At 42.6% G+C, this 27,828-nt stretch overlaps 1 protein-coding gene across 3 annotated transcripts in view; it reads left to right on the top strand.

The window, feature by feature from the left end:
• Window positions 1–711: 711 nt before the first annotated feature.
• The window catches only part of LOC131684712 (period circadian protein-like), a 34,993-nt gene continuing 7,876 nt past the window's right edge, over window positions 712–27,828 (top strand). For all 3 annotated transcript variants that reach the window (XR_009304678.1, XM_058967822.1, XM_058967821.1), the window contains exons 1-4: window positions 712–1,167; window positions 12,927–13,201; window positions 13,472–15,756; window positions 15,982–16,089. Coding sequence is in view for 2 of the 3 variants with exons in the window: in XM_058967822.1 (XP_058823805.1) it covers window positions 1,052–1,167; window positions 12,927–13,201; window positions 13,472–15,756; window positions 15,982–16,089 (2,784 nt within the window). In the remaining variant the exon portion in view is untranslated. The remainder of the gene's footprint in view (window positions 1,168–12,926; window positions 13,202–13,471; window positions 15,757–15,981; window positions 16,090–27,828) is intronic.

Raw genomic sequence — 27,828 nt, 5'->3', positions numbered from 1 at the left:
TTTCTCCGCACGATGCGTAGCATAAGAATGGCTATAGCAAAACGTTATCGCTAGTTTGTAGCAATTATCAGGCAAGTACTGCGATAAACTGTTCATTTCCTCAAACTCCACCTGTAGCCAGTTCTCGTCTGGGCCGTAATGCTACGTCCAGTTTCGTGTACAAAAGACTGGCGAACTACGATCTAGTCGATCGGAAGCTGATAATGGATTATAAACCCACTACATCTGAAAAAAAACAAGTCCAATGTATGCTTTATTTCCCACGCATTAGGATATTATGACAAGTCCCCACCGCATACATTTACAATAAATTACCTTTTATGGAAGAAGTTTCATCCCGTTGAACTATTTCTGTTGTACATGGATACCATGCGGCAACTTATTCAACTCACAACACAACGCGCCATTCAAACGTTTTGTAACCCTAGGTAAACGTTTACATAAGGTCCACCCAACCCAAATAGCGGTTATCGTTAGCACAACCAACCGTACCCTTTTGAATGTTTTGCCGGCATAACACGATCACGTGGCACAAAATGTAATTCTTTCGGCGTTGTCTGTTCATGATAGAAACAACAACACTAAGGACAGTTCGAGGGGGTGGTAACCTTTTCGTCTCATATTTGTTTGTTCAATTTCGCTTAGAAAGGTTCCAAGATATCAATATTGTTCACCGGTTGCTCAGTTTGTTATCATCTGTCGTCGAGATTGGATGCTTTTTTGGGAGTTATCTCATTGATTTGGGGGAAATGATGAAACATAAGTGCAGTGTGATTATGTTTTTGGCGAGTGTTTGAAACTTCAAATTAGTGATTACAAATATAGTGGAAAACAATTTCAATTTCTTTTGATATTTGGTAAAGTAGTACCAGTGTGTAAATAGTTTGATGAAACTTTTACAAAAGGGCAACAAGAAGTTTAAAAATTTTAGTGAACAAAGTCTAATATATGCAATAAAAAGTTACAAAAAACTACTAAAATATATACGCAATTAAAAAAATATTAATAAAGTCCAGAAATACCAATTACCAGTTAAATTCTGATTAACACAATGAGTGTCACAGAAACGGAGAATATGGAAAGCTCCGGGTCGATTCACAACACAAAGGTTTCCGACTCCGGATATTCCAAAAGTTACAGCAATAGCAATACTCAGTCGCAACGAAGGTGAGTTAGTCCAACGAATATTATTAGGCACGGGATTGGGTTTATTAACTCCATATACTTACACTGCCCAGAAAAGCATAAGAGTCCCATATTGAAAAACAGCACGCCGAGAAAAACGCTGTTGAATATTTACATTTTGATTGAGCCTCTTATGCTTTTATGGGCTGTACACATCAAATTAATTTTCGCGAACATCCGTGAACTTTTGAAGAGCTTCCACCAGTTGAAAATTCGTCATATTAGATTGTCAAATCCAAAACGCTGAAAACTCAGCAATTTAAATTTACTCAATTAGAAAATTCACCAATTGACATTATTAAGTTGACAGTGCAGTTACCGTCCAAAGATTCGGTAATCCGCGTTCGATTACTCCCAATCACTGTCAATTTAACAACTTCCGATAATGAATTTCCAGTAAAGAGAATTTATCAAATTGATTAAATGTGAATTACCGAGCTTTCAGCTTTTTGGAGTCCTGAAACATTCAGCTGATGAAAAATCAAAAACAAATTTTATAGATATCTTTATGTTATACACACCTTTCTAGAGATAAATCAATAAAATTAGAAGATTTGTGACTAGCATAATTTTCAGGATGGATACACCACGTGATAATTCAAACGCCAAATAAATCAAACAAACTGTTGTTTTGTTTGTTTTAACTAGAACATTGTTCGGTTTAATGAAATCCGTCAAATACTGACCTGTACTGTAGTTAAAATGGCGGAGAATTATTTTTTCGGCTCTAGTATAAAAATATAGTCAAGGACTGTAGATTAGGCTGTCCCAAAAAAGTCGATGTTCGAAAAGTCAAAGTGCTCAATTCTAGATTGAAAGATATGAATATTTGGTGCACTATTGTAGAGCGAATCGATTTTCTAAAATATCTTATAGAAATTCCGCACTCAATTTATGAAAAATGGCAGTGTTTGAGCAAAATTGTCTTATATATTTACCAATTATAATCAATTAAAGTAGAATGGCGCAAAGCTGTACGAAATATGTTCAAAGTATTGAATTTCAAACCTTATACCACAATCGTATATTTCCACTTAAGAGAGGACAGGCAAAAAATAAGTGTCGCATAGCACGAGAATTATGTTTACTATTAGATACTCTTGACTTTAAGGTGTAGAGTTGAAAAATTCTTTTAATTTTTACTAGCACTGAAGAAGACTAGAATTGTAGTCGAAATACTGGTATCTGTTTTGGTAGTGAAGTGCGAGTCCCGAGTGGAATTAAAAACGGTATCTGACTTAAGTGTGTTAAGGCGTTACACCGCTGTACTGTAGAGCATGACAAAATAGGCATATTTCGAGAGTTTTTCTGGACGCAATAAAATCATCAATCGAGATCTTGTAAAATGGTATATATAGTATTGAAGCACAATTTAATTTTTGTAATTTTTGACCTATAGTTCAAAGCTAAAGTTTTTCTGGTTTCTTATAATAATAGCAAGCAGAATATTTCGAAACGACGAAATGGCGCACTTTGGAGTGAAAAAACGCTGAAAATGTTAAAAGAATCAATACAAAATTGCTCATTAAAAATAATAAAAAATAAACCCCTACGTACGTCGCTGGCGAAATAAATTTTGAATATACTGTGAAAATTTAATGATCGAAAATCATTTGTTCGTGTCACATTTCTGGCCAGATCAAAAAATGGTTTTGAGAAAAACGCGGATAAAATTAGTATAACGCTCGTGCTAAACATAAGAGATGTTAACCCTTTCATGCCCAACTTTTTTCTAGTTCATGTAGGGTTTCAAAACTATTTTTCCTTGAAAGCGGTGGGGTCAAGAAACACGAAAAGCCTTTTTTCGTATAGATTGGTGCTTCCCTCGCAGTGCTAGAAGCTGGTCAATTTTTACCTTCCAATGCTCAATACAATTCTCCTAGAATATTTACAATGTCCATTTGTGTGTAAAACGTAGCCAAAGACAGTCTTAATTGATAAATTTTGTCAGTTTTTAATGATATTGCAACCTATCGAAGATATATGAAAAAATCATTTTCCGTCGTCAACGTAAACTGTCCCTGGCAGCACTGCTCCATCGGAATCCAATCAGACGAATTGCAATAACTTTAGTTCTAGAGCTGATCCTTGTAACAATTTATACTCAACTGAAAGGCAATAGACACATTTATTAGCCTTACTTGTTTTTGTGAGCAAATCTTGCCTCAATTAAAAGTTAGAGCTGTTTAAAAACATTGTTGTCCACAAACAACATGGGCATGAATGGGTTAAAAATTTGAACATTTAGATATTATTGTCGTCTTCCTTTTTTGGCAAATTATTTTCAACATCCTGAAGCACATTGTAGGCTAATAAAAAGGTTCGATTTTTTCAATTCTACGTTGGTGCAATTCCCTAAGTTCATGAATTTACAGAATATTTTAGCATTTTAGCAATTTATCCTCTAACTGGCCTTAAGTTGTTGACGAGCTGAATTCGAAAGTTAGGGGGTGTGCGACTTTAGGCATAAATACGTTAGACATAACTACGTCGGGCATACAAACGTTAGGTATAAGTACGTTATGCATAATGGACGTTAGACATAATGGACGATTTGCATAATGTACGTTAGGCATAATGAACAAAACGCGTAATTCACAAAAATATAAGAGTAATCGCAAGGCACTCTATATTGTACAGATTTCAACCTTAGGCTCGTTTTTTTCGCCTCAGAAAACAACTACGCTTGCTATACCATACGTTTAGGAAAATGTAGCTGAGTGAGCATTAGCGTCGGCTAAGGCTACTATCTTCCTAGCCCCTCCGAAGCAGGATAAGGAGAAACAGAGTGGAGTGGAGAACATGCCAGTTTGGCGTACCCAAGAGGCATACGCACGAGGATACTGTTGTTGTTGCCGACGAAAAGGTCGTCACCCTACAGGGAGAAAGCTGGAGTACCGTTGAAGGTCGGTAGGAGAAACACGGGAAGCAGCAGAAGCAAAAGGAAAAGCTGAAGAAGGATCCTTCTGTCAAGAACTCGACCTACCGCGATCTCGATCCTTAGACAGCGAAGCGAACGTGGGAGCCCTGTCGCAGGAAACCATAGTCGAATGCCAGGGTCTAGACGAGATAACGACCGTATAAGAACTGAAGGGTGCACTGATCGAGCAATGCAAACTAGATGTACCGGCGACTATCCGGATTTGGAAATCATATGGCACTCAAACGGCGGCGATTCGACTACCGGTGGCCGTTGCCAACAAGTTGGCGGAGACCGTCAAGATAAAACTCGGATGGTCGGTATGCTAGTTAAGAGTCGCTCCGCGAGTTATCACGCAGATGGAGTGGTGCTTCAGGTGCTTAGATCTCGGACATCAGGCGAGGAACTGCAAGGGCCCGGACAGGTCTTCACTGTGTAAAAAAATGCGGAGAAAAGGGGCACGTTGCTAGACACTTCACGAAGCAACCAAGGTGTATTATGTGCAAACCGGAGGACGGAAACTACCACACAACGGAAGGCTTCAAATGCCCTGCGTTGCGTATACAAAGGCGAAGGCAGGCTAACATTGATGGAGACAACCCAGCTTAATCTCAATCATTGCGACATTGCACAGCAACTGTTGTGGCAGTCGACAACAGAAACGAGGTGCGAAGATACAATTATTGCAGAGCCGTATCACATTCCCACCGATAACGGTAACAGGGTGGTGGACAGTGGAGGGAGGGCACCTATCCAAGTTATGGGCAGTTTCTCCGTCCACGATCAACGGTGTATTCGTCTGTAGCTGCTATGCACCCCCATGGACAACAGAACAATACAATCGGGTTCTGGACGCACTAACCGACTCGTTAGTTCGACGAACGCCGGTTGTTATAGAAGAAAACTTTAACTCCGTGGAGTGGGGTATAAGGCTGGCTAACGCAAGGGGTTACAGTTTGGTGGAAGCCCTGGAGAAACTGGATGTGAGACTGTGCAACGAAGGCTGCGCTACCACATTCCGTAAAGACTGTCTAGAATCTTTCATCGACATAACATTCTGTAGCCCTTCGCTGATGGATAACATGAATTGGCGAGTTTGTGAGCAGTACACACATAGTGACCACCAAACGATCTACTACACCATTGGTCCGCGAAATTGTACGGTAACGCCGAGAGTGATGACTGGCGAGCGGAAGTGGACAATAAAGCACTTCGACAAGAACCTTTTTGTACTTCGTGCTGACAGGGTCATTCCAATTCCGGAAACAGTAGCGAGGGTATGTGATGTAATAATGCCGAGGAACTATTAAATGGTTTTTTTTTTAATTTTATTTATAATTAATATCAACAGACACAGTGTGGTCCTAATGATAATTTCTTAATCTATTCAAAAAGTCAAATTGTAATCTGCTACGTGGAATGTGAAGATCGAACTCGGATGACACTCTGTTGAAGGTCCGGTGCAAACCAATGATGGCACCATTTACTCCATAGTTAGTCCGGCGAAGAGGTAATCGGAGGAATAAATTATTGCGAAGGGTGCGAGGGCGAACGTTCATATTTATCGCACTGAGAAGCTCGGGGCAGTCAATTCGATCTTGCAAAATATCCGAAATCGTCATTGCACGGAATAGATCCCGCCGTACTTGCAATGTATCGAGTTAAGCAAACCCGGCTTTCGTAACTTGGTAGCTGGTAGGGTTGCTCCAAGCCAATCGACGAAGGGCAAACCGAACAAATCTGCGCTGAACTGTTTCAATTCGATGGACACCGTTGAGATAATGAGGGTTCCGCACAACTGAACAATATTCCAGAGTTGATCGAACGAGTGAGCAATAGAGAGATTTCAAGCAGTAAATATCTGAAAAGTGCTTAGATATTCTCATTATGAACCCCAAACAGCGTGATACCTTTGCGACAATATAGCTGATATGCTGTTTAAACGTCAGTTGTTCATCGAGAAAAACTCCGAGATCTTTGACACAATTCGCTCTGTCAATCGTGGATTCAGCTAGACAGTAATCGAATCGAATTGGCGTTTTTTCCTCGAGAGCGTAATGACCGTACGTTTCTTAGGGTCATTCGGTTGATCTCGCACCATTCCGCAAAGGTTACTAGTTGGCGTTAAAGGAAAGCTGCATCATCAGTATTCCTGATTCTATAGTATAACTTGAGGTCGTCGGCGAAAGACAGCCGTGGTCCTTCTAAACAAAAGTTGACGTCGTTGAAATACAGAAGAAAAATCAATGGACCGAGATGGCTGCCTTGCGGAATACCAGATGAAGCGAAGAACTCTTCGGATACACAATCACCGATCTTGACTACTAGACGACGATCACTGAGATACGATTGCATCCAACGGAGAATATTAGTACCAAAGCCAAGTCTATCCAACTTTGCCACTGCTATAGCGTGATTAATCTTGTCAAATGCAGCTGAAAGATCCGTGTAGATAACGTCAGTTTGAAGGCCGTCCGACATGGCATCTGAGTCTCGGAGATATGCTGTTTGCAGTGGCTGGAGATGGATTCCAACACAGTCATTTCAAACAGCTTAGGAACTGCGCTTAGCGTTGTAATACAGCGGTAGTTGTCGACTTCCTTTTTATCGCCTCTTTTGTGAACTGGAAACATGAGGGAGGATTTCCCGAGTTCGGGAAATACTCCCGTTGTTAGCGACAATTGAAACAAATAACAAAGAGCTTCAATTAGACCGGCAGAGCATTTTTTAAGAATAATAGTTGGTATAGCATCTGGGCCTGCCGAGGTTAAGGCGTTCATTTTGCCAATCGCAAGTTGTACTATATTGGTGTCGATATTGATAGAGCTCAAAGATTGGTGCGTAGCCAGCCATTCGCACCCACACCTGCTCGACACAGACCCCCAAAGTATCCTCAATCAGTTGCGCTTTCAATCGACGATGGATAGCCACAAGTACCCCGCTGCCGGTAGCCTTGAGACTGTTGCGTGAGCTGCGACCAGTACGGAAAACATCGTAGTTGGCACCAAATACTTGCACTGACAGAGTGCTATCTCTAAACCACGTCTCTGTGAGGGCGATTATGTCGAAGCATTCATCCGAACTTGCTACCAAATAATCGTCGATTCCTGAATTCATACCGCCGGCATTTTGTTAATATATTTGTAGGTTTGAATGCCGCGATTGACTGGAAGGGAGGAGCTGATCAATGCTTGCATTAACAAAATCAGATTCGTACTTGCCGTTGGTATCGATTTGGAAGACCCCTTCACCACTCCTGCACACAGGACCGGGACGCCTGATGAACGCTGGCTGCAATGGCTCGACTGTGGCAGTGGGATCAAGGGCTTCCATAGTGCTAGCTGCAGTGCGTCCCAGGGTGCGATGAGTCATACCAGCATAGCATAGAGTGCTTAGTCCTTCTGTGATCGTTGTAGAGCCGAATGTGCTATAAAAAGACGTACTCGTTACGATGGGATCAAAATTTTGTTTTTGACATTGAAGATTCACAGCGGCGGTAGAGTTGTGTTCATCAGCAGACTGTAAGTGAAATTTACATTGAGGGCGTGCAGCATCTTGTATTGCTTCGGAAGGACATATACCCTTCTTGGCTTTACCTGATACAGAAGAAGTCGCCGGTTCGTCAGGTAGACCGAGATCGCTCGCCGGGGTACAAATAGTTGGACAGACGAGTTTATCCGGGATAGATTGGCGATACTGTCCACCACCAGATGGATTCTTCTCCGCGGCAATCCTGATGATTGGTCGTCGAATTTTTGAATTGGTGACAAATTCACGGAAGTAGATGTTCTCCGGCCAAGTGTCTTTGGACAGAGCCTTATCCCTGTATGATTTGCTAACGCAAACTTTGAAAGTAATGAAGCTCAGAGATGAGAGATCCTTGCCCTTAGACGAACTATTCTCGGTTGCAGATTTTCCCCCAGACAATCTTTCACAAGGGTAGAAACTTCATCATCCGTCGTTCTGGGATCGAATGCTGACAAGTAAACCCATAACAGCTCCTCAGGTAGTGAAATTGTTTTTTTATTGTTTCAAACGCAGCTTTGGATCCACGAATATTAGGAATTTTTGTTTTGAGCGAATCATCTTCGCGTTTACGCTTAGGCGTGTTTGAAACTGGATTATATTCAGCAATTCGTTTCCAAGGCGTTATAGTTGGGGATAGCGATTTTGAGTCAACTTTAACCCAGAAAGCTTTGACGAAATCTTTCAAATCAGCTATAGATTTCAGAGAAGTGTCGTCATTTCACTAAGAATTGTCGTCAGGCACTATGTCGCAACAACGCGAAGCCATTCTACGGAAATTATCATTTGAGAATAAGTCAGCACAGCCGTTGCACATCTAGAATACATTCCGTGGGTGGGTTCCCAGGACGTCACGAACATCATGATCCATCTTGACGCATATCATGTGGAACGAATTTCCGCAGTACCCACGACATGTGATTCGATCAGAATCATTAACCACTTTCGAGCAGTTGTTACAAGCCATTCTTTTGATATAGAAGTTACGCCTAGCGGGTATGCAATATGCGCAGGAAAACGCTAACAGGTAACGTGCGTCAATGGAAGCGAACTTGCAAGCAACGTGCGACAACTCAGCTACCCACCAGCAGATGTCGCTTTTGGCGAAAAAATTGAGCGTAACGTACTGTGCAGTGATAATGTCAAGTGAAAACAAAAATCACAAACCAAAACTATCACTTTCACGAATCAACACAAGCAGATATAATCGTGCTTGAAGTCACGAAATTTCAATACATTCATACTGCCGAATAACTACCAGCGTTCGGCGTACTGGTGAAACGAGAGGCTCAGCATCGTGGAGGATCTTTTCCCGAAGCACGACCCAACCGCATGGCCGTCTGCACCATGCGTTGATGCAGACGGTGGAAATGCTGGTGACAATCGCGTTTGCAAAGACGAGCTCCTTATAGTGGCTAAAGGGCTGAAAGCGAAGAAAGCTCCCTAACATGGCACTGAAGACTGCGATCCTGGCGTTTCCGGACCCTTCTATGGAGCAGCCAAGTCGCTCGAAGCGGCGGCTGAGTTCGAAGGGCAAGGGCAAGCGCAAGATTACGTCGAACGCGAAGCGCCCTAGGAAGTCACCAGGCGAGGGTGCAAAAACCAACACCATACGGCGTGTAACCGTCACGGCCAAACGCCGTTTGGTCGAGGTAAACCGGGACGAAAATGACCCCGCCGGGCAGAGAGAAGGTGCCAGCAACTCGGCGCAACCGGGGCAGGGGGGCGTAAACCCCTGGACGCTGGTCACCAAGAAGAAGCCGACACCGACACCGGATGCACCGCGGCCCGCGATGAAGGCCAAGGACAGAGGCGAGGCCTTGTGGTTAAAGACCGACAAGGGCAAATATGCCGACGTCCTAAAGTCTATGAGGGCAGCCGAAAGCCTCTCGGCCCTCGGGCAAGACGTGCGCAGCGTGAGACGCACCAATACAGGCGAAATGCTTTTAGTGCTGAAGCGAGGCGCACAATCCAGCGCAGTCTATAAGGCCTTGACCCAAGAGGTCCTGGGTGAAGGTGTCCAGGTGAGGTCGTTAGGGGCGGAAATGACGCTCCAGTGTAAACAACTGGACGAGTTCACGACCGCAGACGATGTCGTCGCAGCCGTCAAGGAACAATGCGACGTAACAATAGAGCGAGCCTCTGTGCGTTTGAGAGGGGGACCCTCCGGCACGCAAGTAGCCTACCTCAGGCTACTGAAGGCAGATGAAAAAAAAGGTTACCGTGATAGGTAAACTGAAGATCGGCTGGTCCGTATGCCCAGTTAGCATACCCCAGCCGCCTTCAGTGAATAGGTGCTATCGGTGCCTTGAGTCCGGCCATAAGTCGTACGAATGTAAGGGTACAGACAGGAGCAAACTATGTCGTCGCTGTGGCGAGGAGGGGCATAAGGAGCGGGGTTGCACTAAGGCACATAAATGCCTTATCTGCACCGCTAAGAAGCAAGCCCGTAATCATGCTATGGGTGGACCTTCGTGTCCCTTCGGTGAGGCAAATAAGAAGAAGCCGTGAACGTCACACAGCTACATCTTTACCATTGTGCAGCAGCCCAACAGCTGTTGTGGCAGTCGGTCTCGGAGTCGAGGACAGATGTCGCCCTCCTATCAGACCCGTACAACATCCCTGTCGGCAACGGCAATTGGGTGTCGGACGGGCCTGGGATGGTGGCAATCTGTACAACGGGACGTTTCCCGGTTCAAGAGGTAATACACTCCTCCGCCGAGGGTGTTGCGATTGCCAAGATCAATGGTGTGTTCTATTGTAGCTGCTACGCTCCACCAAGGTGGCCCATAGAACAGTTCAACCAGATGATCGACAGGCTCTCGTCAGACCTAGTGAGCCGGAAACCGGTAGTTATAGCGGGAGACTTTAACGCTTGGGCAGTAAAGTGGGGCAGCCGCTGTACAAATAGCAGGGGCCAAGCGCTAATGGAGGCGCTTGCGAAACTCGACACTGTGTTAGCCAATAATGGCTCCGCTAGCACATTCCGTAGAAACGGGGTGGAGGCATGGATTGACGTAACATTTGCCAGCCCGAGTCTGGTTCCAAGCATGGAATAGAGGGTAGACGAAGGCTACACCCATAGCGATCATTTAGCAATTCGCTTTAGTATCAACTATGGTGTGCAGCATCCGAGGGCGGGAGATCCCTGTCAGGTACTTTTTTCCTTTTTTATTTCGACTATGTTAGATGTCCTGTCAGGTACACGGGTGGAAGTCCAATCACTTCGACAGCGAAACTTTCATCGCGGCCCTGGGACTGGAGGCCAACACCGACAGTCTAAGCGGGGATGCGCTGGTAGCCGTCATATCACGCGCGTGCGACGCCACTATGCCGAGGAAAACCCTGCCAAGAAACGGCAGATGCCCGGTATACTGGTGGAGTGCAGAGATTGCTGCTCTACGATCAGCCTACCTCAGAGCTAGACGTAGGATGCAAAGAGCCCGCACCGAGAATGCAAGAGAGAACCGCCGTGAAGTGTTTCGACCTGCAAAATTGACCCTTAAAAAGGCCATTAAAAGCAGCAAGAGAGCGTGTTTCGACAACCTGTGTGAGAGTGCCAACGCGAATCCGTGGACTGACGCCTACAGAATCGTGATGGCCCAGACCAAAGGGGGTTCTTCACCCCCAGAACGGTCTCCGGACCGGTTGGCGACGATTATCGAAGCACACTTTCCGTCTCGAGCCACAAGCCCCTGGCCACCTGCACTACGAGACAGTGCGGGCACGGCAGAAATGGTGGCTCCGGTGACGAATGAAGAACTACTCGCAGTGGCTAATTCCCTAGCAATGAACAAAGCTCCAGGGCCGGATGGAGTTCCAAACAGCGCTCTCAAGGCAGCGATCATAGCGAACCCCAACATGTTCAGGCTAGCTATGCAGAGATACCTTGGCGAGTGCCGTTTCCCAGATCGATGGAAAAGGCAGAAATTGGTGTTGTTGCCGAAGCCCGGGAAGCCGCCAGGCGACCTATCGGCGTACAGACCAATATGTCTGATCGACACGACTGGCAAATTGCTTGAGAGGATCATCCTCAACAGGCTAACCCCGTACTCAGAAGGCACGGACAGCCTGTCAAACAATCAGTTTGGCTTTCGAAAGGGTAAGTCCACGGTGGACGCAATCAACTCAGTGGTAAAGACCGCCGAGATAGCGATCCAACGGAAAAGGCGAGGTATTTGATACTGTGCGTTAGTGACACTTGATGTGAAGAACGCATTCAACAGCGCAAGCTGGGATGCCATCGCGCTCTCTTTACGCAGGCTTAGCCTTCCGGTGGGTCTGTACCGGATCTTGGAAAGCTACTTCCAGAACCGTGTACTACTATATTAGACCGATGCCGGTAAGAGAAGCGTTCCTATTACCGCAGGAGTGCCGCAAGGCTCGATTCTGGGCCCGGTATTATGGAACCTTATGTATGACGGGTTTCTGAGACTGAAGTTCCCTCCTAGTGTCAAGATCTTTGGCTTCGCCGATGATGTAACCTTGGAGGTACTTGGCTGAAATGATCGATGATCGGTTAAAATTCAACAGCCATGTGCACATCAACTATGTATGTGAGTAGGCGGCGACGACAGCCAACGCGATGATAAGGGTCATGCCGAACATCGGAACAGCAAGTTGCAGCAAAAGATGTCTTCTGCGTTTTGCCCAATGGCTGTTCGTGTCGCGAGCGTACATGGAACGATTTCGTCGGAGGCGGAAAGCTTCATTGCCGGGATGATCTCCAGCTGCATCATTCCGACTGAGAATGCGAAATGCTACTAGCAGAGGAATACATGAAGTGCAAGGAGGCTGGTCAGAGCCGACTCGTTGGGTAAGTGGCAGCAAGAGTGGGACAACGCGGAGAAAGGTGAACCAACCGACGAATTCCAACTTCCTTTGACGAGCTTCCGTTTGGCACAGTTTTTGTCCGGGCACGTCTGCTATCAGAAGTACTGGTTTGGACATGCTTCGTCACTCCTTTGTCCAGATTGTGTAAATGTGCAAGAGACACCGGAACACGTGGTCTTCGAATGTCCTAGATTCGAAGAAGTTCGAAGGGATATGCCCAGCGCGATAATCGACAATATCATCAAAGAGATCTGTCACCAGAGTAGTGACGCGGGTTTTCTCCGAGCTGCAGAGGAAGTGACGTAGGGACTGCGAAAGTAGCACCGCCGGTTTGAAAGCAAGATTTTTTCGATTATTTTATTTATTGGGAAAATTTTGAAGTTTTATGTTAAAAATAACACCTAATCTAGCTCGCAACAACTAAGGAAGAACTGTTAACTAATCTCCTCGTTTCTTCTTTCAGTGGCAGCTCGAAGTCTCAAAATAGTGGCAGCAGCGGCTGTCGAGGCACCGTAAACACCCATCCAACGCCAGCCGCTGCTACCATACCATCATCAGATCCTCTTGACAAAGATCGTAACACGAAAGACACGAACGAACTGAATGTATTGATCGACCCGATCAAGGAATCGTGTACGACCAAACTAACGACGGCAGACATCGCTTCCGTCTCACGTATAGAATCGGAATCATCTGGTAACGTAGATGAACCCAAAAACGAGGAGCCCATTACAAGAGGTAATATTAGAAGGATTATTTTCTGTCGTAATTAGAAAATTTAATGCAAAAGCCGAAATATCATGTGAACAATAAAGTTTCAGCGGTTTTAAAAACCGGTCTGCGATACTAGGAAGGTTTGTCATTTTTGGATTTCAATTGCATAATTTCTGAAAAACTGCTCGAATATGGATTCAATATCGAATTTATTCGGATTCCAGTTGCAAACTGTGGAGGCACAAAGAATTTAAACTGTGTCAATTCTAAAATTAATCGCTGTTTTAATTTCAGAAGAAAGCCAACCGCAGCAGGACTCGTTTCATCTCCCAGATACCATCAAATCACTCTGTTTCCTACCTGGACCGTCTCCAAAAACATGTAGTGCAACTCCACTGGAAGACACCCTTCGCGATGTGGATTACGAACAACTTTCTGGTGGTATTCGGGAGCAGTGTTCAGGTGCAACCATTCCAGTCACTACTGATCCAGACCTAGAAGATGGATTCCGCTGCATCATTTCGATGCACGACGGTATAGTTCTGTTCGCAACATCCAGCATAACACACAGCCTCGGATTTCCGAAAAATATGTGGATCGGTCAATCATTTATAGACTTCGTTCATTCCAAAGATCGCGCCACATTCGCGAGTCAGGTTACGGCGAAAGTTGCAGTTCCTTTGGGTGCATTCGAAGACGATTCCCGACAGAATTGCCAGATCGACTCTCTCTATGTAATGCTGCGAAAATATGAAGGTCTCAAAAGTACAGGCTTTGTTGTCACGGTAAGCTACGCACCATACCGGTTAGTGCTGACATTTCGGGAGCTCCTTGAGAAATTCGTTCCAAACATCGGACGTAACATTTTGCTAGTCATATCAGCAACTCCGGTTAAGAGTGTCTACAAAATCCCAAACGAGCAGTTGCAAGAGCAGGAGCTTAAATTTAGTACAACCCACAAACCATGCGGTAAGCTAAACTACGTCGACGGAAGCTCGGTAGAATTGCTAGGTTATCTACCGCAAGATATTTTGGAACGATCGATAATGGAACTCTATCATCCGGAAGATATGCCGATTCTGAAACAAATATACGAAATGGTGATGGTGAAGGGGCAAACAGTTGGATCAACGTACGCTAGTCCATCTTATCGATTTCTGATTCAAAATGGTGGCCATATTGTCCTACAAACCGAATGGACAAGTTTTGTCAATCCGTGGTCCCGAATGATTGAGTTGATTATTGGAAACCATCGGGTATTAGAGGGACCGGTTAATCCGGATGTGTTTGCATCAAGTGAGAGCGACCAAAATCATCGAACTTTTTCGAATGAATTATTGAAAGCTGCGAAAACGATTGAAAGTGAAATTCTCATACTGCTGAAGGAACCAGTTGCCAAGCCTCTGAATAAATTAAGTCAAGAAGTATTGCAGCGGTGTTCGATTTTCGAACCATCCGTTCCAGTAATGGTACAGAAGTTAGAGCAACCAGGTTCTAATCTCAATCCACTGAAAGTTGAGTCAAATTTAACTTTTTCGGAGCTAAACTCGATTACGCTTGGAGAGATTTCTCCTCATCATAAAAATCTCGATAGCCAGAGCTCATCTGAAACGCCACCAAGCTGCAATCAGTTGAATTACAACGATACTCTGGACCGATTCTTTAACAGTTGCCCTATTGTGAGCATGGGGGAGTCACTCAAAATTGACTCATCCGGTGGTACCAATACGGAAAGGATGGACGGTCACACCAATGTCAGTCCTACACGGCAGTTCAATGGCAGTGGAGATGGTAGCAACGATAGTTCCGAGAGAAATGGAAAGATGCCCGAAACTACACCTACTTCGAGTACTGGACAAGATTATTCAAATAGCTTCCGACCACCGGCATTGACTGAAGAGATGCTCTACCTACATGACGAAGACATGCAAAAGGTGATGTTGAAGAAGCATCGTGACGAACGAACTCTAATTCGAAGTTCTCGGAAAAAGAAAGAAGCCCCAAATCAAAAGCAGCCGGATGTTCCTTCACATGGACTAAAACGAGGCCCATCAAATGCATGGGAGGCGGATAACCATAAAACATTCAAACATCAACATAACCCGATACCTACAGCCAACACTCTGAACAATGTACTACATTTGACTGCACCGATAAATGCCACTACGATGCAAGCAACTCCCATTGCAGGACCTAGTGTTTCCAGAATACCAAACACAGGGATCCCCGTTGGTGTACTGCCAACTCCTCTTACGTATGGAGGCCACTGGCAACCTGTTCCAAGTAGATTGACAGCGTTACATACATTACAAAGAAATGCAACTGCTAGTTTTCTTCCATCACAGAGCATTTTACCAGCTCTGCACTACATACCAACAGTTGCACAACCAATTGCACCCAACCCGATTGGGGTACTACCTCGTATGAACAACATTTCAATTCCGTACATGACCGATATGATGTATCCTCAGCCTGTGCAGCTGTACCAGCCCTCGCTGATATACTCCCCAATGATGTACCAAGCGGTGCCCTTTCGACCGATTGCACTTCCAAGTGAACTGCCACATGATCCTCGAAATGTACGTTGAATATGAATTACGAACAAGCACGAATACACGAATAGCGTCCACCCTTTTGGCAATACTTTGTGTATTCGCACTTTACTCTAATGACCATAAGTTTTATCGTATCGATCCCGGATTTCCATATTCATAGTAAAATCCAGAATTAACCGATTATTCTTACGGTTATACGATAGCATGTACTGATTCTTTATTGACTCTTTAATTTACATTCTACAATAGCAGCAACAACCTCAAAACCAACCACCTCCAGCTCAACAAACAGCTCATCCTTCAACTGATGCCATCAAAACAGTTCCGACGGTCAACAGTGGCAAGCAGAACGAACGGGTAAACATTAGGCAGTAAGCTACATATCGCACAGCGGTGAACCAATTTTTGAGTTTATCAGGCAAGGAAGTAAATTCTGGTTGAAGCAATCAATAGGATATCTTTTTTGATATATATAAGTTAGGATAAAACTTGTAAATTCTGAATGCCATAATGCATATCTACGCCCACGTTTGTATTCCAAAAGATTGTAAACGCTCGAAATTCAATCGAGTTAATATATTTTCAACTTTGGTGAAACTCCCCACGTAACCACAAACATTGGCTATAACAAGCTGGAACACACTTTTCGGAAAAACCTGTGTAAACATTCAAATTAAAATTCGCTGAAAATCTCTATCGCACAGAAGTTCGCATGCGTGAATCACAATTGTATCCAAGTTTGCACACAAGGCCCGTATAGCGATTGCTGACTAAGCGTAGCGACGGCTAGCGACAAGTTTCTACTTGCTAATATCAGTTAAGTTCTTGCACACTTGTATGTCAGTTCGCAGTGCTACAAATTATAAGCATTGGCTATAATAATACATACAAACATTGTGGCACTTGAAGGCATGTCTGCTTTACATTTGCATTTAGTTCTATGATAATATAATATAAAGCCAATATAATGCTAATGCTGTGATTTTATTCTTTATGCATCTCCTCTTGAGCAGCATCTTCGACATATTTTATTGCATTCGAACATGTCCAATGTAGCTTCTAGGCAACAAAAGGAGCACACGTACTGGAATGATGATGGAAGGTACCTCTGTTCGGGCCTCACGAAAAGTAATTTTGGTAAAACATTGATTTCGCGTGAAAACGAAATTACGTTACAAATCAAACGTTGGTTTCATTTTCGCCTCTCTCATATGGAAAGGTTATGCAATCACTCGGACAATCGCTTTTTTACTCGAGGCCCGGCGGGCCAAGTTTTTTATAGCAATGCTGTCTGTATGCGTGAGCTCCAGCCTTAAAAAACACTTTTTGGCGATTTTTTAGAAATTTAGGTGAGGCGAACTGATCAAAACTTTTGCACATTATAATGTATCATTTTAAAAACATTATGTAATTTTTCTATGCAAAAATATCGACAAAAGACTCGGTGACGTAGCTTTACGTAGGACGTCTCTTCAAAAACTATTCAACCGATTTATGTCAAACTTTGCCTACACATTCTATGGATAAAATACCTAACCCCTACGATGAGTTATTGAGATATTTTTTTCAATTAGAGGGCGTGTCCCCGGTGGCCCACTCACCTTACTCCGACTGAGAGTTCCCCTACGGAGGGATTTCTCCCGACACCGATATCCACTTCCTTGAACCATTTAACTACCAGTTTTATCGAGATCTACTCGGATATTATCTGGCGGTGAACTACCCTACCCCAGCTTAGAGTTCCCTGGCAGTGAAATTTCTCTCGGTAGCGATGTCTGTTTCGTGAGCCAATTAGTTCCCATTGTTGTCACTATATAGTCACGGTGTGATTCCCCGGCGGTAGATTTCACCCCATACCGATATTTGTTCCCGTGTGCCATTTAGCTCTTCGCTTCGCACTGATCTACTCGATCTAGACCCCCGCGGTGGACCTAGCCTACTCAACGATGATGATGATGATGATGATGGTCCCACCTCATACCCCCACAAAGGTGTGAGCTGAACGATTTATCTAGAAGATAATTAATATTTTAAATCATGACAAGACCAGTTAACAAAAAAACGGACTGGTTCAATTTACAGACATAGCCTTTCCTTCAAAAGAACGTAACCGGATATATTTCGAATATTCCATCAACAACCAGGGTCCATCAAGAAAATTTCCATTCCGGGAAGATACTTGATAGAATCGGGAATTGAACCCAATAGCTTCCATTTCTGATAATTCTCTGTAAGGCTCCTCCCGCCTGACCAAGACATCGGTACTACCACCTGCTAAGGTGAGAAGTGACGAGTCTAGTGGCAGTGCAGAGTCTAATCGAGTTATATCATCCACATCAGGCCCCTTAATTGAAAGTTGCGTAACACTAACCCAAGGCAATCCAGGGATATTCCTTTCCGGGAATACCCTGGATTGATCAGGAATTGAACCCGATATCTTGTTTTATCAGAAGAAGTCACCAAGCCCCCCACTCAACGAACCAACTCCGTTATTGCCGCTATGGCAGCAATAACCGACATTAACTCTATTGTCGAGCAAAGCCAGCAAAGCAACTCCATCATCAAATCAGACCCTGATCACAACAAAAGTCTAAAAGCTTCGATTTAACCCGATGAGCTCTTAGTACTGGTCACCATGTTCGAATTCAAATTAGTCTCTATCTTCTTATCGCGCGCGTGGCTCAGACTTTTGTAGATATCTCATTATTTTTTTTAATAACTTTAATAAACAAGTAACAAAATCCATCATCATCATAGCGAATATAATAACTTAGTGTGACTAAATGCAAATATTAGAAATGAAAAAAAGATACAATCTTCGTGGTATTACATAGTTATTCAAATAACTCCAAAATATAAAAATCCAAAAAATCTGTCTACAAAGCAGATTTTACGTGTGAAATACATAGTGTTTTGAACTCCGCTAATGTTGCCGCACGTTTAATATGTCTAGGCATCGAATTGAAAAAACTTATTCCTTTGTACAACAAGGAGTTCTGTGATCTACTAAATAAAAAGTTTGGTGTTCTTGCATCAGACGCGTTTCTAGTGTTGTACCTATGCACATCACTTCCTCTTTCAATTCGATCACACAAATATCGAGGCAGCATTCCATTAATAATTTTAAAAATGAACACCATTGTTAAGTAATAAATTCTTTGCTTCACAGAGAGCCATTGTAATGCGCTTAGCATGAAACTAGAGGAAGTGTATCTGTTACATTTTAAAATTAATCGCATGATTCTATTATGCAATCGCTGTAACCTCAATATTTGTGTTTGATTGGCAAGAAACAAAATGGACGGGCAGAAGTCAATATGTGGTGAAGCAATAGATTTATATAATAAAATTTTACTACTAATTGTAGAATCATTTTTCAGACGACACAATATACCATACTTTTTAGCAATCTTTTTGATGACATTGTCGATGTGAGACTTAAAGGTTAACTTATCATCAATGATTATTCCAAGATATTGTAATTCACTAACGCGATCAATAGTCTCACCATTTATTTCAACGTTAACGTCAGGCCTAGTATTAGCCGAAGAGATGATCATATATTTAGTTTTAGCAACATTTAACTTTAATTGTTCAAGTTTTAACCAACGAGCAAGGGAATGCAAATCTTCGTTCAAATGCGCCACGGCTTCATCTATATCCTTAGCTGCAATGAACAGAACAGTGTCGTCAGCAAACAAATTTATGTCACAAAATCGTAAAACTCGCCTCATGTCATTTATATACATAATAAATAAAATAGAACCTAAGACACTACCTTGCGGCACTCCAAGAGGATTGCCGAGAGGACTAGATACAAAATCGTTGAAACTAGTTTTCTGAGTTTTATCACATAAATAGTTTTCAAACCTCTTATGTGCTATCCCTCCGATACCAAATCGCTCTAAAGTTTTCAAAAGTAACGGTCTCGAAATTGTCTCAAAAGCGCGTTTCAGACCCAAAAATACAGCAAAAATAGTCTCTTTAACCTCGATTTTCTCTTTCCATTTTGCTAACACTAGATTCAAAGCGGTTTCGCAAGAGTGTCCCTCGCGGTATCCCGATTGCTCCGGAATTAGCAAATTATTATTATTCAAATAACTCATCAGTTGGCCCTTAACAACAAGTTCTAAAATTTTCTCTAATGTGTGCAACATGTTAATGGGGCGGTACTCTTCGGCTTTATCCGTCCCAGTAACTTTGGGAATAGGAATCACAAGTGATTCCTTCCAAACTGTCGGCACGTGCCCAGTTTGTAGCGATTCATTTACAAGGTCCAGCAGATCGTGTCCGATGACATGAAAGCAATCCTGTATCACTTTTGCATTGACATTATCGATACCAGTCGATTTTCCCAAAGAAAAACAAATATCTTTCAATTGTTCAAAAGTGATTGGGTGAAATCCATCAAATCTACAGTTAATATTAATCGGCTTCGTTATTTCCACAGGTTCACTGACCAGCTCAATACTTTGATTGATCAGTTGGACACTGTTAACGAAATAACTGTTCAATTTTTCAGCTATTCTGTGTTCAGATTGTTCTTCTATCCCGTTAAAAGTTATGGACTGCGAGGTACTACGTTTAGGTTTAATTAAATTCTTTAGGATTTTCCATAACTCTTTGCTGTTGTTTTGATAGTGATCGATCTTCCTTTGAATATATTCACATTTGGTCTTCTTCAAGGCCCGTGAATAAATATTTCGCGCGTGTGTGTACCCATTCCAAAGACGTTCACTATTAGTTCTGCAAAATTTCTTGTACTTTTTATCCCTTTTACGTTTAAGACGCAAAAGATCTAAAGAGTACCAGCTGTTCGAATTATTTGAATTAACAAACTTTTGAGAAACTAAACTATTTGTACAGTCTTTTAACACGTTAGTTAGAACAGCTGCCTTGTTATCCAAATTTCCATTCAATTCCGTAAAATCCATGCTTCTCGAAACCAGTTGAGACATAGCTTGTTTCGAATATCTTTCCCAGCACTTAATTTTAACTTTATCCTCCTTAATTTTAACTTTATCCTCCTTAATTTTAACTTTATCCTCCTCACGGTTAGGTTCAGTAAAATTGAAATTGTCTCATGGTCTGAAATTTTACACTCCGAATACTACTACTTTACACAATGGTATACTACTGCAAAATTTCCCATCTGCATGCCTCTTTCAACTGATATACCCAAGAACCAATTATTTTCAACTGCTTCGTTTAACCGAACGTAGAATTTAATCGATTCTTTGGCGTAAATAGCAACTCCACCGGTATGTCTGGAATGAGATAGGCACAAAGCAACTTTATAACCCGGAATGCTATACTGATCAAATGCATCAGCATCAACAATATGTGTTTATGATATTAAAACCAACAATGGACGTTTGTTTTCTACAAGATGTCGCATTGCGACAAAGTTTGTAGATAACCCAGCTATATTTAAATACAATGTTTCAGACAACCTCTCGTTTGTTAGTTGCTATTCACTTGACAAAACGTTGCTTTTTTCAATTCTAGCAGTCTTCGATATACTGAACACTGCTTACTAAATGCCGCATGATTTACGTCCAAATTCATTTTACGTTCATTATTCTTTTTAATACAATTAACGCATTTAAAATCCGTTGACGAGCATTCAGATGTTCTATGTGCTCCATTACATCTGGAGCATGTTTCTTTATTCACGCATCCCGTGCTCTTATGACCATATTCTCCACAGTTGAAGCAGCGCAGCACGTTAAAGGCCTCAAAAACAGAACACCTATCCCAAACATGTTTACCGCACGGGCTGACATCAGGCTGCTGTAAGTGTCCTTATCAACTTCAATTATAACATTGTATTTGTTATATTTGAAGCGCGGATTTTGGAAATTGGCAACAACTTTAACATATTCAAACGGAATACCCTCATTCTGACTCTTCAATAAGTCAATGAAGACTTCTTCAGAGTATCGATCACTCATCCCCATTATTTTTATCTTCGGTTTACCGGGTATCGGTATAACAGCATTATACTTTTCACCCAGATTGCTTACAATGTTTTCTTTCACCGATTCAATATTATCCCGAGTTGCACGCTCCACAATAATCGAGCCATCTTTACCGTTTTTAAAGTTGCTAATTTTGTGACCTTTGGATCTAATTTATTTTTTAATTCATTCCTCGTGTCGTCACTCGATTGCAACGGCTCGACTGGTTTAATCACAATGACCGGGCGAGCCTTACGTTTCGTTTGACTTCTAGTTCTAATTTTATTCGTCCCTGTAGCTCCCGACAAAACATTCGCGGAAGTAATTGTACTATTTTTATCAAAAACCTCGTCATTATTTCCATCATCGTCTATTTCAATTAACATCGGTTCATCTTCTTTATTCGTCAAAATTTTTCGTTTTCTACTGGGATTCCCGTCAGATTCAGAATGAACCTTCCTATTACTAATATTCCTCTTTCTATTCATTCCAACTAATTCAATTTCACGCTTAACATTTTCATTAAAACAACTTTTCAAATCTTCCAACTTTTTGGCAACACTGTTTTCCAAGCTAGCCAATTTACTCTCGAGAGAGTTGTTGAAAGACCTGATCAGTTTTTCTATTCCGTTTTCTACTGCGATGTTTATCTGTGCATCGATGTTTTTTCGGGCATCAGTGAGAGATTCAGAAATGGAAGCGAATTGTTCCATCTTCTTATCCAACTCAATGATTATCGAACTGACATCCTGCACACCAGAAGACTGGCCTGATAAACATTTTGCACATTTGTAGCAAAGACTTGCATTATCAGCCACCCAATTTACCATGGCCTTTGTTAACCCGGAACATTTTTGATGGTATTTATCGCCGCAAAAAAGGCATAGTACAAGACCTTCGGCGAGACTCACCGTGCCTGTACACTTTGCACACAGGCCACTCATTATAGGCAAATTAAACAACAGCTGGAGAAGCGGAACAAAAACAAAAAAATATAACACTGCGTCACCTCGCTGCTGGGAAACTTACAAAGCCAGCCGATGCAGCGAAATGAAATCCGAAAATTACAGAACAATAATAGTCTGTATGACTACACGCAGAAAAATAATTTTTAATCTCAAATATTATAAAGGTTGAAACAACAAATTTACCAAGTTGTTCTGTGTTCAATCAACAAATATGCTGATTTAAATAAAAAAAATTGTTGAAATCGCTCTGAAAAATTTATTAGATCAAACATGGAAATCAGTCAAATCTAAAAGATATTTTGTTGATCTCATCAGAACAAAACACCAAAACAAAATATAATTTTGTTGTTTCAATATGTTTGTTTTGTTATTTTAAATGCAAACAACATTTGAGTCAATGCATATCAAATGTTGAATAAAAAATCATTTTGTTAGTTCAATTTCTACCTTTATTGTTTTAAAAGTATTAATTATTTGAATCAATGCCTGTGAAGCGTTGAAGCAAAAGCAATTTTATTGACTCACCAGCATTATTTCAGGGAGTGCATGCAATTTTATTTTTTGCAGGGCATTTGCTGCCAATCACAGACCCTTGACCCTTCCGATAAACGTCATATTATTTCGTGTAATGTTTTGAAAGTCCATGGAGTGCCATTTGAGTTTTCGATTCGTATGCCGAATACATCGATTACAGGGCCGATTTGAGCAACAGAATATGTGGTTTTGATTTCCTGTTATTTAAGGACGAGGAAATAATCCGCACACGCTTCTACAAACGGCTGCAAATTGTGAATCATGATGTTGAAAGGTTGGCGTGATCTGAATCTGCTCGTACGAGCAAGTGTTGACTATCGCTGGAAAGAAATATGTGGAGAGAGGTTAACTACAGTAAAAAGGAACAAAGTCCTAGGAACAAACCCACGATTTGCTTTAATTAATAATCGGTAAGCACTGTGTGGTTTGTTCACGATAGAATTCATGATATCCTACTGTACCTGCGAGACATTTTTGTACGGCTCGTGCTAAAGATGATTATTAGAAAGCATCGATACCAGCATGTTTTTCGCGTCAGGATTAAAGGTGTTTTTGCCTGGAGAAACAACTTGGAGTTCCGTTTAGAGGGATCCCCGCTGTTACATCGTCATTTTGATTCAATTTTATTCTAGACGAGTACAGAGATGTATTCGTCACAAATGTCCTTCCCAAGGTCTTTTCTGTTTAAAATGACGATCAAATGATTGACGACCGTTTTCTGGTGTTCGGCGATGAAATAACGTCTATTGAAGGCCGCTAATAGAGCAGGAAGATTTAGAATTGTGTCATTCTAACGTCATCAGATCGCATAGACGTCTTTTTTCATACATTCAAGGTTGAGTGTTTATATAGATGCTTGCGAGCGGGAAGGTAGAACTTTGTTTTAGGTTTACTTGTTTCCTGGAAAAATACTGTGTGAGACAAGATTTCATTGATGCGAGAAGCGACTTACCACTGTGAGATAAACGTTGCTTTGGGATGAACATTGTACCAAATATATGATTGAAGAAGCTTCCGTATCGCTGTTAGAAACCCAATTTTAATTGCCACACATAATACTACGACGGTCTACTCACGGAATAATAGTACCGATGCTTACTTTCAGTTCGTTGCTTTGTGAACCACCCAAACGCTCGCTGTATATCGAATTCAATAATAAAATTAACGCGCTACGTATTCGACAGTAACTTACGATAGTTTCGGGTTTTCCGGAATCCAACTCTCCTGATCCAGTATTAATGCGATTAACCCGTTTTCTTCAGTAGGAGAAGTACGTGGGAACATCTTTTTCATTTGTTGGAAGAAACTTTCATTTCTTTGTGTCAATACATCAAGGTTTGTTGAAATTATGCAATTAGTCTTTTTGAATGAATCAGTAGCAGACTTTGCTTCAATCACTATTTTTTGTGAAATAAATAATAATTTTGTTGACCTTCGAAGATCACAGGTAATAAAACTTGCAAGATTGATCCAATAGATATTTTGGTTATTCTAACCCAAAAATGTAATTTGGTTCAATAAATTCCTTGATCGAACACAACAAAATTTTTAAATTAAAATTAAAGAAATAGTTTGTTGTATCAAACATGGGCAATTATTTTGCGTGTACACACTATACTTATCTGAATGATATTCCGATTAGCGATTAGCGCCCACAAAGTTTTCAACGAACAGCAAAGTATTTCTCACAAATTTAAGCGATTGCTTCCTGCACTATGTACACACAAGTTACCATATTCACTTTCACAAAGCAACGAGCCAGCCAGTAGGTGCTGAGGCTGTCCAGCGATTCCGGGTGGAGCGTAGCTTCCGATTCACTGGCACCGCATCGACCTACTGGTAGCTATTCGACGCTGTTTACTCGCTCTAAATGCCGGCGGTGGATCTAACCTACTCACGAGCTACCCGGTAGGATGTCGAGATCGGTCCGACGATTCCGATGAAGCCAGACGTTCGGATCACTGGCAGCCCGACAACCCGAACCCAGTGCTATGTCGCCTACTACTTAACTGGTCCCCGGCGGTGGACCTACTCTACACCGGCGGAGAGTTCTCCGGCGGCGAATTTCTCCCGAAACCAAATTTGTGGTTTCACGACGGTTTCTAGCCGACGACGCTACTTTGTTGGCCCCTTCGCCACTTTCTCTGCAGCTCGGAGAGTATACTCGTAACCACTTTGTTGACAGCATCCCAGATATGCTCGTCGTAGCACATCTCTTCAAAGATATTGTCAACTGTCACACCAGGCACACCGCTTCGAACTTGTTCTAAGCTAGGGCATTAAAGACCACGTGTTCCGGTGTCCCTTGCACGTTCACGCACTCCGGGCAAATGACATGTTCAAACCGATGCAGTTACTTCCGAAAGCATCCATGTCCAGACAAAAACTGCGTCGAATGGAAATTCAGCTCTCCATGCTTCCTATGCACCCAAGCAGACACATTTGGGATGAGTCGGTGGGTTCACCTTCCTTTCTCCGCGTTGTCCCACTCTTGCTGCCACTTAGCCCCTCGGACCAGTCTCCTTGCATTACGTGCATTTCTCCGCTGGTAGCATTTCACGTCATCAACCAGAGTGATGCAGATGGGAACCATCCCGGTAACTACGCATACCGCCTTCAACGATATCGTTCTGTACGCACTTGCGACACGAACAGCCATTACATGAAACGTGGTTGTTAACTTCGTCCGGTTTCGCTTTGAGTGCAGCGCAGCTGCCCGGGCCGTTACGCCATACCTCAGTATTGAGGATGAGACACATCTTGCTCCTCCGTTATTCGGCGATCTTGCCAGCACAGTTGTCCTCGCAGCCTTCTCGCATAAATAGTCGATAGGTGCCTCAGCGCACGCATTTATGCAATTGAGTGTCCGCCGACGCCAATCAAGACGCGCAGGATTTTTTTCGGTCGTCGATCAGAACCTCCATCTTGTGGTGAGCCAACTTGGCGTGAGCCATCCAGGTTTCCACGATTCCTATTGCCTCTGCCAGCAACATCGTCACAACCTCAAGGGTCCAACCGGTTATTATGAGTATAAAGTCATCTGTTAAGCCGACGAGCTCAACCTCCCTAGGCACTCGCAGTGTTAACACTCCGTTGTACATTATATTCCAGAGCGTTGGGCCGAGTATGGAACCCTGAGGTTATCCCGCCGTGACCCTCATCGACCTCTAACCCGTGTTCGTCTCATCGCCCACCACTTGGTTCTGAAAGTAACTTTTCAGAACCATGCACAAATAGTCCGGGATACGCATTCTGTGCAGCACTACGGCGATAACCACCCAGCTGACGCTATTGAACGCTTTCTTCACATCGACTGTCACTACGGCGCAGTAGTGATTACCCTTTGTCTTTTGTTTAAATGCTTTATCCGCGCTCGTGATGACTGTGTGGATGGTGTCCACAATCGATATCCCTTTCCGGAACCCGAACTGCCTCTGCGATAGTCCATTCTCACTTTCAGCGTAGGTCGTCGGCCTGTTTGAAGATAACCCTTTCCAGAAGTTTCCCAAGAGTTGGCCGATACGTTGCTGAATCTCTTGGCGGTTTCGCTGGTTTTAGCAGCAGCATCAGCTTCTGGATCTTTCATCTACCCGGGAAGTAGCCTTCGTCCACGCACTTCTGCAGAACTATCCTGAACCTGTCCGGAAATGCCGAGATAGAGATCTTCAGTGCCACGTTGGGGATACCGTCCGGACCGGGAGCTTTCTTTGCTTTCAGCCCTTCTGCCACTACTAGGAGCTCGTCGTTGGTGGTTAGATTGTCACCAGCATTTCCACCGTCTGCATCGACGTACGGTGTAGGCGGCCACGATGTTTGGTCGTGCTCCGGGAAAACACCCTACATGATAATCTTCATTCTGTCAGCGAACATTTCGGCATCTCCAACAGCGAGCTCCTTGGCATAGGGATTAGAATCAACTTCTCTGTACTGCTCCTTGCAGAATGTGGATTATCTACTATCTACGCACTATCTAGCGTTTAAATGCAGCTCTTGCCGTCCGGAATGTTACCTTATACTATGTTCACACTACAGTGCTAAAACATGTTTTAACAATTGGCAACAAGAAAAACATCATCAAGATAGCGTTAAAACACGTTTTAACTCGTAGTGTGAACGTAGTATTAGGCTCTTCTCTAACTGTCTCAGATCTTGCTCTCTGAACGCGTCTCACAGTGCCGCCTAGCTGGACAAAACCTTAAAATTTTGTTTTGCATCTTTCATAATTTAATATTTTTCTCTGTTTGTAAACAGGTTAAATAGAGTCTTCTCAAAATGTTTAGTCCCGAGGACGAAAGTTCGATTTTTTACAGAACTTCAAAGGTGAAATAGATGATGAATTCTGCGAAAAACTGCTTTCAAACCTAAGTTATTCAAACGAATATATCTTTTTAATGAAGATTCCGATTAGGGTCGAACTCGTTTCATATGAAAGGTTATTCGCTGACTTATTGTTGCTGTTCGATTAAGTCGACACAAGCCTTTCTTCTCGCTCAGCCATGAAGAACAAATAAACCGTGCAATAAATTAAAGTTATAATGTTCAAAGTGGCTGTACTTTTTTTTGAAACAGTTCGGAAAGTGTTCATAATACTTGAAAATTGGTGAACTTTCTGAAAATGAATATCTTGTTTTGCC

The sequence above is a fragment of the Topomyia yanbarensis genome, chromosome 2, assembly GCF_030247195.1.
Source record: "Topomyia yanbarensis strain Yona2022 chromosome 2, ASM3024719v1, whole genome shotgun sequence".
NCBI classification, from domain to species: domain Eukaryota; kingdom Metazoa; phylum Arthropoda; class Insecta; order Diptera; family Culicidae; genus Topomyia; species Topomyia yanbarensis.
Note: the sequence above shows the minus strand (reverse complement) of the source record. Positions and strands in the feature narration are given on the sequence as shown.